Source organism: Gambusia affinis, linkage group LG16 (assembly GCF_019740435.1).
Source record: "Gambusia affinis linkage group LG16, SWU_Gaff_1.0, whole genome shotgun sequence".
NCBI classification, from domain to species: Eukaryota; Metazoa; Chordata; class Actinopteri; order Cyprinodontiformes; family Poeciliidae; genus Gambusia; species Gambusia affinis.
The window spans coordinates 3,321,372-3,333,662 of NC_057883.1; the positions used below are offsets into that span (position 1 = coordinate 3,321,372).

The 12,291-nt window shown below is 40.8% G+C and overlaps 1 protein-coding gene across 11 annotated transcripts in view; it reads right to left on the bottom strand.

Annotated features, from left to right (window-relative positions):
• Positions 1–542: 542 nt before the first annotated feature.
• The window catches only part of fgfr3 (fibroblast growth factor receptor 3), a 78,354-nt gene continuing 66,605 nt past the window's right edge, over positions 543–12,291 (bottom strand). For 7 of the 11 annotated variants that reach the window (XM_044142809.1, XM_044142805.1, XM_044142807.1 and 4 more), the window contains exons 10-18: positions 11,599–11,744; positions 11,322–11,443; positions 11,127–11,237; positions 10,856–11,046; positions 9,638–9,760; positions 8,801–8,871; positions 4,388–4,525; positions 4,149–4,254; positions 543–2,662 (exon numbers count right to left, since the gene is read on the bottom strand). In XM_044142809.1, the coding sequence (XP_043998744.1) occupies positions 2,498–2,662; positions 4,149–4,254; positions 4,388–4,525; positions 8,801–8,871; positions 9,638–9,760; positions 10,856–11,046; positions 11,127–11,237; positions 11,322–11,443; positions 11,599–11,744 (1,173 nt within the window). In that variant the 3' untranslated portion in view covers positions 543–2,497. Of the gene's footprint in view, positions 2,663–4,148; positions 4,255–4,387; positions 4,526–8,800; positions 8,872–9,637; positions 9,761–10,855; positions 11,047–11,126; positions 11,238–11,321; positions 11,444–11,598; positions 11,748–12,291 lie in introns of all 11 variants that reach the window. The other 4 variants (XM_044142810.1, XM_044142811.1, XM_044142804.1 and 1 more) reach the window with 1 other exon arrangement.

Below are 12,291 nucleotides of genomic sequence, written 5' to 3' on the forward strand. Positions count from 1 at the left end.
CTGACAGCTAGCCCTGTTAGCTAAACAGGGTTAGCTAAAAAACGCAGGCTAGCTAACAGATTTAGCTAAACAGCCTTAGGTAATGGGTTAGCCAAACCTATTTAACTAACCCTTAAAAAGGTAAACAAAGTCATTTCTTTATTTTAGAGATGCACCGATCATCTAGTGACCGGTATATGTAACAAAAGCCATAAAAACCAGTTTTAGAAATTAAAACTTCCACTTTCAGACCAACTGCACATCAATTTTTGTTTCAGAATTGCTCACAGCTCTTAAGTTGTGATTTGGCTGCATTCAGCATTGACAGGTAAGGTTTCTGAAACAAAACAGGACTGGAAATTGGACCAAAACATTCTGATCGGTGCGTCTCTAATTCCTCTGTCCTTTAAAAACAGATTGAGGTTGTCAGAAGGCTCTTGTGTTTCACAGCTCGGAGTAAAAAGAAAGAACGCCTGCTGTGGATGCTAAAGTTTTCCGTAGTTTACATATGTTGGATTTTGGGAGAGAGAGTTTTTAAGGCCTAGTCCACTTGTAGCCAGATAAACTCAGTTTCATATCACTAAAAACAATTTTAAGAACTCAGACCAGGTCAAATTTGACAAGACAAGAAGTATTTGTGTGTGCATATGGGAAAACGGAAATTTGGGGTTCCGTGAGTTACAGACCGCAACAAATACTGTGCTAAAATATCCACATATATGTTCTGACATGATTCCCAATCGACAACTAATTTAAAACTAATAAAACCTACATACCTGGCAACACAAATGCTTTTTAATTCCAAACAGGGAGTAGTGATCGTTTTGAAGCAATCCGATTGGCTGATATATGTCTTAGCTTTGTGCTACGCTGCCCCCTATGGGTTCGGCATGATGAAAACAACTTTCAGTAGCGAATATGTGCAGGTTCCGGTGGATGAAAACGATCCCAATTGTACAATATTTTTTTTATTGGTCTTCATAAAACACCCGGCTACGTGTGGACAAGGCGTTTGAACAAACCCTAAAACTCTGATCACATCTTTGTTTAATAAATAACTTGATGGAATCTGCAGTGAGTATATTTGCAAAGTCAGATTTACGTACTTTTAAAAGTCAAATTCATGCTTTAAAACTTTAGGATTGACAGAAAGTGCACTTTATTTTGAGAATGACGGTCTGTGTGAAAGGTCTCTGTGATGCGCTGCTATTTCTTGCCCAGCAAGAGTTCATCATTCTTTCCTTAGTGCAAATGCCAACATGTGAAACCAGAAGTAGAACTCGGCAGAACCCAGCAGCACCTCCGGGTGGCGCTCCGGAGTCACAGGTCAACGTCCGGCCGTCGCACTACACTCGCTCTCAGAAACGTCGTCTCCTGCCATACATTCTCATTTCTCTGTTTCGGACAGTAAACAAACCAACAAAAAAAAAAAAAAATGGTGGATCAAAAAAAACAAAACAAAACAAAAAAAAAATCGTCTGCCAGTTTGTGACAAAATCATTTCTGTTGCAAAATAAGTTACAAAAAGTCGAAATAAAAATCTTTGTGTACAGTACTAAAATACCTAAACCTAGAAGTTTTCAAACTTAAGAACCGCATGTTAAGTCTATAAATACCTTTACAAATATACATGTTAATTATTCAAATAAAACCTTTTTCCACTCCCCCCCCCCCAAAAAAAAAATTTAAATCAATGTTTTCAAAGCATAGACAGTGTCTTCCATTCTCAAATAAACTGTGTTTTTTTTAAATGTAATTTTTTTTCTGTTTTTGTCTTTTACATACATGGCTGTGGACAGCGATATGATACATATTTGCATTTATATATTTACAATAAATCACTTTCTAGATATAGAAAAAAACCAAAAACGTCCTCCAAGTGGCGCTGTTCTTATTACTGAAAGGGCCTGACATCCTCCTCGCCAGAAAAAAAAAAAAAAAAAACCAAACTGTTCTTAGGATGAAAAAGCCCCAAAAACGTTAACACTGAGGAAACCCGCTGCGGCTGGAGGGCTTCGCCTCTCACAGCTTCTCCTCTGAGTTCTGCTGGAAAACGTCTTCCTGGATTCTGTTCATGAGGGAGCATTCTGCTGTGATCAGTGCAGATCTAGAGGAGATAGATCCGCACCACTACTTGGTCGCCTTCGAAATGCCCTTCACGTCCTTCGCCTACGATTTCTGAATTCAGTCCCGGGAGGTTTAAATCCCAGGAGGCACGGAATGGTTTCACCACACCACTGTTTGTAGCAAAAGACTGGCCAGAGTATAAAAATAGAATTTCATTCCTGAAAAGAACGCAAACAGCCAAAAAAAAAAGAGAAAAAAAACTAACAAAAAAAATCCTTCAATGTTCGAAGTGTCTTTTTAATCGGAGGAAAAAAGCCTGGAGAGTTTAAGACGAGCTGCAGAAGTATTGCATGAAGTCTTAATTTCCATATCTTGAGGAGTCTTGACTCTATGAGACGTGATTATTTGTCACAGAGTGTGAGCGGAGGTCGTGACCTCCGCGGCCGGGCTCTTATGTCCGTATGACGGCGTTGCTGGGAGGCTGTTTGGGAAGACAGGGCTCGTCGGGCAGCGGGTCGTGGGCGAACACGGAGTCGTCTCCGGAGGAGCAGGTGCTGTTGGAGTCCTGGCAGGTCGGGGAGTACTGCTCGAACGGCACCGACAGGTCCAGGTACTCCTGTCAAAGGAAGGGTCAAAGGTTATCTATGGTCTCTTCTGAGCTCACATAAATACAGGAAAATCACATTCTGCCTGAAGAGAACCGCTCAGATTTCAACACATCTGAATTCCAGTCACTGTGGTTCCACTGACCGTCAAATTGCTCAAGTTGAAATGATGAAAATAAATTGAAAAACGTCAATAAAAAAAAAATAATAAACTCATGTTTTTGAATATGAAGCTTTTACACTAGGATGAAGTGGCTTTTCAGCCGTGTAAAAATAGTTGTATTTTGCGAAAATTGCAATGTTTTCACATCACATGAGTCACATGATCATCAACCGGATGTTACTACTGGCAGAAACAACAAAGACTATGACAGGAAGTACCGGGAGGATGATGGTTTGTTTTTGGATTTTTTTGGACAATCTGCAACGGTATTTATTTATTTATTTTTAACCAACAGTTTGAACACATTTGAAGCATTTTTAAGCCAATATAACAACAGAGTACGGGAGACAATTAGGGCCACTAATTCTGTCCTTCATGTCAAAACTTTAATCTAAGAATTTTGATGTTTTTTCTCAGAAATGAATATATGGGGGCGTGCTGTGGTGGCGCAGGGGGTTAACACGCCCCACGTTTGGAGGCCTTGTCCTTGACTCGGACGTCGCATGTCCTCCCCCCTCTCCTGTCTGCCTACTGTCGCAAAAAAATACGGTCTACTAGTGCCACAAAAACTCTTCAGAGAAAAAAAAGGAAAAAAAAGAAATGAATGTATGAAAGAATGTGAAAAACCTCTTGTCCCAGAAAGTTAGTTCTACTCCTGCACAACTCCCATCTTTGTACCCAAGACTGGTTGATCCTAGTTTACCACCTGCTTTAATGCCTGGATTCTGAGATTAAACTGGGAATTCTGAAAAAAATAAATAAATACAAACTTGGGATGCAAATATCTGGGTCATAATTCGGAGAATAATTTTCGAATTTTCCGATCAAAGTCAGAATTCAGAAGTGAGAGACATAATCCTGTGAGTAAACTCTTAATTCTGAGAAGAAAAAAAAATGGAACTCTGAGGAAAAAGTCATAATTCTAAGAGCAAAGTTGGAATTCTGAGAAAAAATATTTAAATTCAGAAAAAAATAAGCATATAGAGATTAGGGTCATAATTCTGAGATAAAATTAGGAGTGTTGATGGAAGTCATAATTTTGAGACGACAGAAGATATAATTCTGAGACTAAACCCTTAATTCTGAGATAAATAAAATCAGAATCCTGATTTTATTTGTCAGAAATTTAAGGAAAAAAACAAAACAACACATGGCAGCCCTGAAACTCTTCTGTAAGTTCTTTGATGTCAATTCAGTAAAACTTTATGACGAAATGTAAATTTGTTTAGCAGAACAATAACTTCAAAACCAAAACAATCCTGGAGCCATTTTTACTGCTGCCTGCTCAACATGACCACCGTTCATCCTGAAATAAAACCATCACTTTGACTCACATCAGTGGAAGTCATGGACAGAATCCGGTCCAGGTCTTCCACCAGCTGTCTGAAGGTGGGCCTCTGAGACGGGATGGCATGCCAGCACTCCCTCATGATCATGTACCTGAAAGGTCAAAGGTCAAAGCCAGCCCCAGCCCGTTACTCTGCAGCCAATCAATTCAAGTGACCCAAAACGCAGTAAAACGACTAAACGGATCCAGTGTGAGGGTGTGACCGTCGTCGGTTCAGACGCTTACAGCTCATGCGTGCAGTTGGCAGGTTTGTCCATCCGGTGTCCTTCTTTCAACAGCTTGAAGAGTTCCTCCACTGGGATCCCCGGATATGGCGACCCACCCAGGGTGAAGATCTCCCACAACAAAACCCCGTAAGACCACCTGAACAAAAACACACAAACAAAAACCAAACACTGATCAGACGGTGTTTATCGGGTTATTAAAACAACACAGCCAGGCGGAAATGTTTTCCATCAAACTCTCTTCCAGCTGTATAAGTCACAAAGTAATGCAGCGCTACCCCTCCCCCACCTGTTGCTGCCAAGCTTCCTCACAGACATGACATGAATTCAGCCGTTAGGAAATATGTTAGCTTAGGAAACGCATGAGACACGACAGACCAAAACACACGCACACGAAGGGAAACAAGATAGGAATAAGTATTAGTTATTCATAACTCAAGTTTTACTTATTGGATCAATACTAGCATGTTGAAAATAGATGAAAATTATTAATGCTGTACATTGTTAGCAGAAACAGTCAAAGCTCACAAAAGAATAAAAACAGTTTTTCTTTCTCTGTGTGTTTCAGGGAGATGATTAATAATCCTGAATAATCATAACTCAGTTAAATCAGTTATGATTTAACTAATTTAACTGATTTAAATGCTTCTGGTAGCATTTGTGAATGCAAAAGAAGAAAAAAAAATGCAATCAAACAGATCAGAACATAAAACCAAAGATAGTTTGTGTTTGTCCCGTTCTCCAGTTCTCCACAGAAACAGCTAGTTACAAAAATAACTCTAGTCCTCTAGTCAACTAAGAATACAGCAGGTTCAAGAGTTTTTCCCTAAAGTCTCCTGTATATAAAATACTAATCTATAAAAACTCATTAAGTCAGTGACCTATTAGCTGACATTACAGATACCACTCAGTGAAAATGGGTTGTGCTCCAGCTGTGAACTGATCTATCTCTCCACCCAGAGTTTTCTGCCATTTTTTTTTATATGCTATATTATCTTATTCTAAAGAAGAATCAGAGACTTTCTACCAGGAACCAACGCTGACCTGGACTCTACTGTGAAGAGGAGAGTGTGTACTGACAGCCTGAACATTTCCATCCCAGCTGCAGTCCAAACCAAGCCATCATCTCACTCCCTTTCTCTCTCTGTGGCAGCAGCTTCAGAAAACTGCTGATTCACTCCGAAATGGTAAAAAAACAAAAAAAACAAAACAAAACAGGGGATGAGGGGGGTCATCACACAATGGGCAGTCAATTAACCGGGTGGAGCATTGTTGAACGGTTCCTCCTGTGAATCACAATAAGACCCCCTCCTCACTTTAATCTAATTATCTACGCTGCGATCTGCAGGGCGGAGAACGGCCGAGCCGACTGGTCCACCGCCTGAATGAATAAAACATTCAGAAAATGGCTTCCACTGACCCCATCTGTGGGCCTTATCTCATTCTTCTCTCAATTTTGGTTCATTTCTTCAGTTTCAGTTGACTTTTAAAACTGTGGCCACCTTCAAAAAGCTGCAGTGCTTCATTTTTTTATTTTATTTTCAATTCGTTCCAGTCGGAATCAGTCCAAGTCGTCACAGACAAGAAGTCAGGACTGGAACAGTTCATCTCCAGATGCAGACAACATATTCAGCAGCCGCCTTTCGACTGGGCATGAATTACCATAAACAGCAATTTAGAGCGAGGGCTTTCGAGCTAGAATGATTTAGTTTTTCAGTTGTATCAAAATGTTTCTATTTCGCAAAAGTGCAACGGAAACTTTTTCCACATCAAACGAGTCACATGATCAAGAGCTGGATGTGACTGCTGGCAGAAACGTCGAAGAAGACAGGATGATGATGATGATGCGTCATATTTTTCAAATATTGCGTAAAAAGACAACATATTCTGGTGTAATTTTAATTGTGCGTCTTATGCAGCGGTAATGAAATTGAGTGTTTTTGCCATTAAAATATTGACAAAGTTTTGTAATGGACACGTAGGACCAACATCCACAGGAAAAGAGGATCAAGTGTTTACAAATACATCGTAATTATTTTAATTTTATATGCTTTGCAGATGGTGTCAAAAAAGTTTGCCAATTTTTCTTTTTTAATATAAATTTTAAGAAATGTTTTCAGTCAGCGGTTTAAAACCAATAACAGTGCAGGCATAAAATTATGGACCTCCTTTAGAAATATGTGGATGCTGGGGATGTCTGCGCTAGCTGCTACATGTTAGCATTGAGATGCTATTTTAGCCTTGAATAGCTTCACTGACCTTCCTTTTAGCGTATCTGCAACGTGAACATGACCATCGTCCAGCGTCCAATCAGATTATTTTTTGAAGCGGAAATTAAATGAACCCTGACGGGAAAAGAAAATCAACTTTGTTGTCCATAGCTGTTAGCTGAAGTCGCTTGTGTGTCAGATTTACAACCGTACCAGAAACGTAAGAATAGAGAAGTTCCGCTTTGAACCTTCGTACGTACAAAACAAGAAAAAGCAAGTAATTACATTTAAATTTGTTTATAATGAATTGAAATCGATGCGATAAAGTCTTGATCGTACTTTCTGGAAATCAGCAGGTGGAAGCTTCACAAAAACTGGAGATCAGCCACAAATCTCCAAGTGACGGATCTCTGAGTAAAATAATTACTCTCATGGGACTAATAGTGGGAAGAGCTTCCCAAGGATTAAGCACCTTTATCTTGACTTAAAGTCTTACATTTATACAAGCTCATATAAAACATCCTGCAGAGACTGCGCAGCAGTAAAAACTGAAATATGACTAAACATTTTGCAACTGTGATCCTGCCGATCATTTGTTCTTTACCGTTTGGAGTTTTTGACAGCTTAATTTGAATGTTTAGAACCGTCGCCCTAGCAGACCGAAAGCCAAACAGTGGAAGGCCCTCCGCGGTGTGAAGGGGATAAACTGCCTCACAGTGACTACTGTATAAAGGCAGGCGAAGATTTGGAGTCTGTAATCCAGACCTGCTGAAATAACAGAGCAGGCCGGTTCTCCTCTCGGCCCGTTCCCAGTCTGCAGTGATCAGACGGCCCGGCAGCGCTGACAGGGGCCCCTGTTTGGCTTGGACGGCTGTGCTGGGGACACAGCGTCTGGCTGTGGCTGGCTGGGGGAAAGGCTGCTGGAGCTACTGCAAGTTACATCACCTTGGTGACCTCCCCGTCTGACAGGGCCGCCGGCTTTAGATCAGAGGAGGCGCAAACACAGACCGGACGGGGAGAAAGGTGTGAATGTCTCAGAGAAACACACAACCTGAGGGAGCACCTCGGCTTTCTTATCTTTTGGATTGAGCCTCATAAAATAACAATGTTTATTTATGAGAACAGAATTGCACAACTTGAAAACACAAAAGTAAATTTTCTTAATGGAAATACAGCAATTTGGTTTTTTGTACTAGGATGAGGTGGTTTTTCATCCGTATTGAAATGGATGCATTTTGGAAAACTGCAATGGAAACACTTTATTCAGGTCACACGAGTCACATGATCTACAACCGGACGTTGCTACTGGAGGAAATGAGGAAGACGGCGACAGAAAGTAGTTGGAGGATGATGGCACAGCAAGTGACTTATCGCCTGAACCAACTAATATACGTGAGATTTTAATAGTGTTTTGTTATTTAACCTCTAGAACCCGACGGACCCACCGGTGGATCCAGCTGCCATGTGATCTCGGCTCGCTTAGGGTGTAAGAGGTTAATGGAAACACCACACTGCAAATGTGTGTGTCATGAGTCACATGATAAACAGCCGGATGTGACTGCTGGTGGAAACGACAAAGAAGACGACAGGAAGTGGTAGGAGGATGATGGCTTGTTTTGGATTTTTTCCAGACAAAGTGCAGCTGGCTCCACCAGAGCTCTCACATCCTCACAGTTCATAAAAAGTTGTGTGTTAGTCCAACATGTTTAATCCACAACACTTCTGGAAAATCAGCGGCTACAATTTGCCCAAAACTATTTTCCTAATAGCCTCTTCTAAATAGAAAGAGCTTGTTGCTTTATTCTGTTTACATCTGTTGTTGCCATGATTGTTAATGATTTATTATGTGGACAAGCTTATTCATGTGCAATTTTAATTTAATTTTTTATTTAGTGGAAATGTCGTAATTGCAAAATTGTGTATTTTTGAGATAAGCAGCACATCGACTAAGATTTGCACACATGAAAACGGAGCTGCTGGGACTCCAGTGTCGTATTGGGGAGTTAGGAACAAACTCCACCAGAAAAGATTCCCAACTGAGGGCCGGTTGACAGCATACTGGAGATATTTGGTGCGGGAACCCATCGGTTTAAGTCCTGCGCTTGACACTAACAAGCTCAGTCACCACATTTCAACAGCCGCATTCCTCCGCTGTACACATCAGCGGACAGCCGGCATGAGACGGTCAGCCTGCGGAAACTCACACGTCGCTCTGGTGCGTGTAGACCCGGTCGAACAGAGCCTCCGGAGCCATCCATTTCACGGGCAGACGACCCTGGAGCAAAACAAGCACAACAGAACCGCTTTGGTCAGCAGAACTTTTCTGTACGGATCAGACAGGACAAAACTCAACGCCTTCACACAATGTTTAACCACCTCCTGCCTCCGCTCCATCACAGTCAGAGCAGGACAGTGTAGACATTCAGCAGCATGTATTTAGATTCAGATTGTAGTGATTTACTGGTTTTCACAAAATGTTATTTCAATTCTTCATCTTAAAATGATTTGTTTAATATATATGATCACAAAGCTTCATAAATACTGTTAGGATTGATGTGACAGGCCAACACAAAGCAGTGCATAATACTGTGAATGCACCGATTGCAGCTTTCTGGACGAGCACCAATCTTTACAAAGCATGACCTGCTGATTTTGTCTGAAAATGTTGCTGAGTTGCAACAGTAGGGCAACCATTGTCCATAAGATTGATGGATAAGATCAGTTTCACATGAAACTATTGGACAATCTGGTCCAATTAATTGGTGCCCCCTACGTTGTAGTAAAGTAGTGGAAGGAATGTTTTTTTTCTACAAATATATATATATATATATAAAACATACTGTTATTGTATTGTAAATACAAAAACAGTGCAGAAATATATACATGCTACTACATGAAATGAGACCACACATTAAATATTTAGGATTTATTGCTGCGATTAAATAAAAAAAAGCAAACATGTAACATAAATGCACATTTTTCTTACTGTCCTGAGTTTTTCCCCAACATTTCAGACAAAGTACCGATGTCATGAAACTCACATTTGTGGTTTTTTTGTAGTAGTCTATGTTGTGCACGTCTCTGGCGAGACCGAAGTCGGCTATTTTCATGACGTTGTCATCCGTCACCAGAACGTTTCTGGCTGCCAGATCTCTGTGGATACACTGCAGGGGGAAAATATGATGAACTCAGGTTAGCTTTACATTCAGGAATGTGGATAACGAAAAGATTTTTGTTGAAAGTTGACCAAGCAGTACGAATCTAAATGGAGAAGAAATAAGTTTTTCATTTCCTGAAAAATGAAGGTTTTGGGAATATGAGATTTCTGTTTGACAGCAAAAACTTTAGAGTTTTCCACTCTGGTCTGTCATGAAGAGATTGGAGTTAATCTTAGAGTTAAGGTAAAGATCAACATGTGCAAATTGTTAATATAAGGCAACGTTCAACAAAGTGTTGAGCAGGTCTCGACGTTAAGCTTGGATCTTTTTGTTGAAATCCGATGTTTTTGCCCAATTGTTCATGCTACTATCTAATTGTGACTGCAGTCAGATTGCTGTGTGGATGGTTTATAATCTGCATGCGTAGAAGAACGTAGACATCACACAGCAGAGCGTTATTTAGAGGAGTAATAAAGACACAAACATCTTTCAAGTTTATAATTCTAATTTTCAGCCATTGTTTGTCTGGATTGGCTGCTTCCGGCTTCGTCTGGTGCAGAATTTTGACGCATGTCACATCGATGACATAACGGTCGGATAAAATGTGACGTGATTGTCCTAACTGCAGGAAACTTTTGGATAAGTATCCAAATTAGTATGGAAGTGGGACAATCTGGATTATTTTATGGTGAAAGAGTTCAGCTGGATATGGGTTTGCTCTGTGATATCCAAGATACTGAAAACTGTTTAAAACGGCATGTCAAAATCATTCCACCTTCAATTTTAGTAACACAAAGTTTTAAAGCCAAATCAAAAAAGAGCATATTTTGTTATGCAAAAAAATGCAAATAAATTGATGCCGGTTGTTAAAATCTTGGTTACAAATCTTTGATCGATGCCTCTTTACTTCCTGCCTTTAAGAGAAAATACTAAATCGTTAAAAGTCTAAACCTTTTCCTGGTAATTATTTGAAACAATTTAAATTCTAATCACTTCATTCCTATAAAACAAAAACTCGTACATTTACAAAAGAAGATATAGAATCTATCTTTTTATCTGTCTGTCTGTATCCTTGTATATTTAGGTTTTAGGAGGTGTGACCTTCTGTGAAGCCAGGTACTCCATGCCTCGGGCGACCTGATAGGCGCAGGACACCAGGTCTTTAAAGGTCAGCTGCTCGTCAGGGATTTTGCAGGTGTCAAAGGAATAATCCATGCCTGGAGGACGGCGCGCCCTGAGGTACTCCCTCAGGTTCCCTTTGGAGGCGTACTCCACCAGGACGTACAGAGGACCTGGTGAGACAGAGAACATCCCTTTAAAGATTCGTCTTGGTTCGCCTTTAATCTTCTCTTCCTCCTTCTCTGAGGCTCACCGTCCTGAGTGCACGCTCCCAGCAGGTTGATGATGTTTTTGTGTTTGCCTATCATCTTCATCATCTCCATCTCTGACACCAAGTCTGATAGATCTTTATCTGTTGCATCGTCTGGGGAGGGAAGGCAAAGCTAAATCAGAAACGGTGCTGATTTCTTTGGGATTATTAAAAGAGGGAGAATGTAATTTGGATAACCTTTCAGCATCTTCACAGCGACGGTGAGAGGCTTGTTGGGCTTCTCCTTGTCAATGCCGACCGCCTCCGCCATGACCACCTGACCGAAGCAGCCCTCCCCCAGAGGTTTACCCAGGGTCAACCTGAAAACAAAATCGCTTTTAATCTTTAAACTCTCCACTATGGAGGGTTTTAGGAAAACTGATATTGAGGTTGTAACGTGACAAAATACCAAGAAGTTCAAGCGGTCTGAATATTCTGAAGCGGTCACAGTTTGTGCGGACTGCTCCTCTCTTACCTTGTGCGAGGAAACTCCCATTTGGGGTCAGAGGGCAGCTCCAGCTCTGAGACGTTGGCCAGCATGGGCCCGTCGCTGGACGACAGCCGAGCGATCCGAACCAGAGGCGTGTTGGAGTTCATGGAGGAGTTAGAATCCAAGGAAACCTGCTTGGGTGCAAAAAAAAAATGTATCTGTTATAGTCTCTGAAAACAACATGGTGAAATTTGTTTAACAAAGACATAGACGGGAAGGAGAAATATTATATTGTTCACTTTGGATCAAACTAGATTTATTAAAGAAACAGAAATGATTAATCTCATAACCCAAGGACATGACAGCTGAGACTACAAATCTAATCCTCAGAGGCGTAACACTGCCCCTTTAAATTTTAGATACTTGAGTATTGTCTATATTTAAAAGAATCCCTAAACTTTGAATTCAGTGAATTAGATATGGGTCTTTACGTTTTATATAAAGTGCAATGGAAAACACGTATTAATAAAAGAAAAGAAGAAAGTCTGGGCCTTCCAAATAAATTGGCGCCCTGGGCTACTGCCCCGATCAGCACGTTCTAAAGGATGGACATGACTGCTGGACGCGACTTTTGCAGCCTGAGGCTGTGTGCAGGATGAAGCCGTGGCTGAAAGGGTTTCAAGCCTAGACATCCATCCATCAGTGACCTCCAGCTCCAGGTCCGTGGTTCTGCCTCTG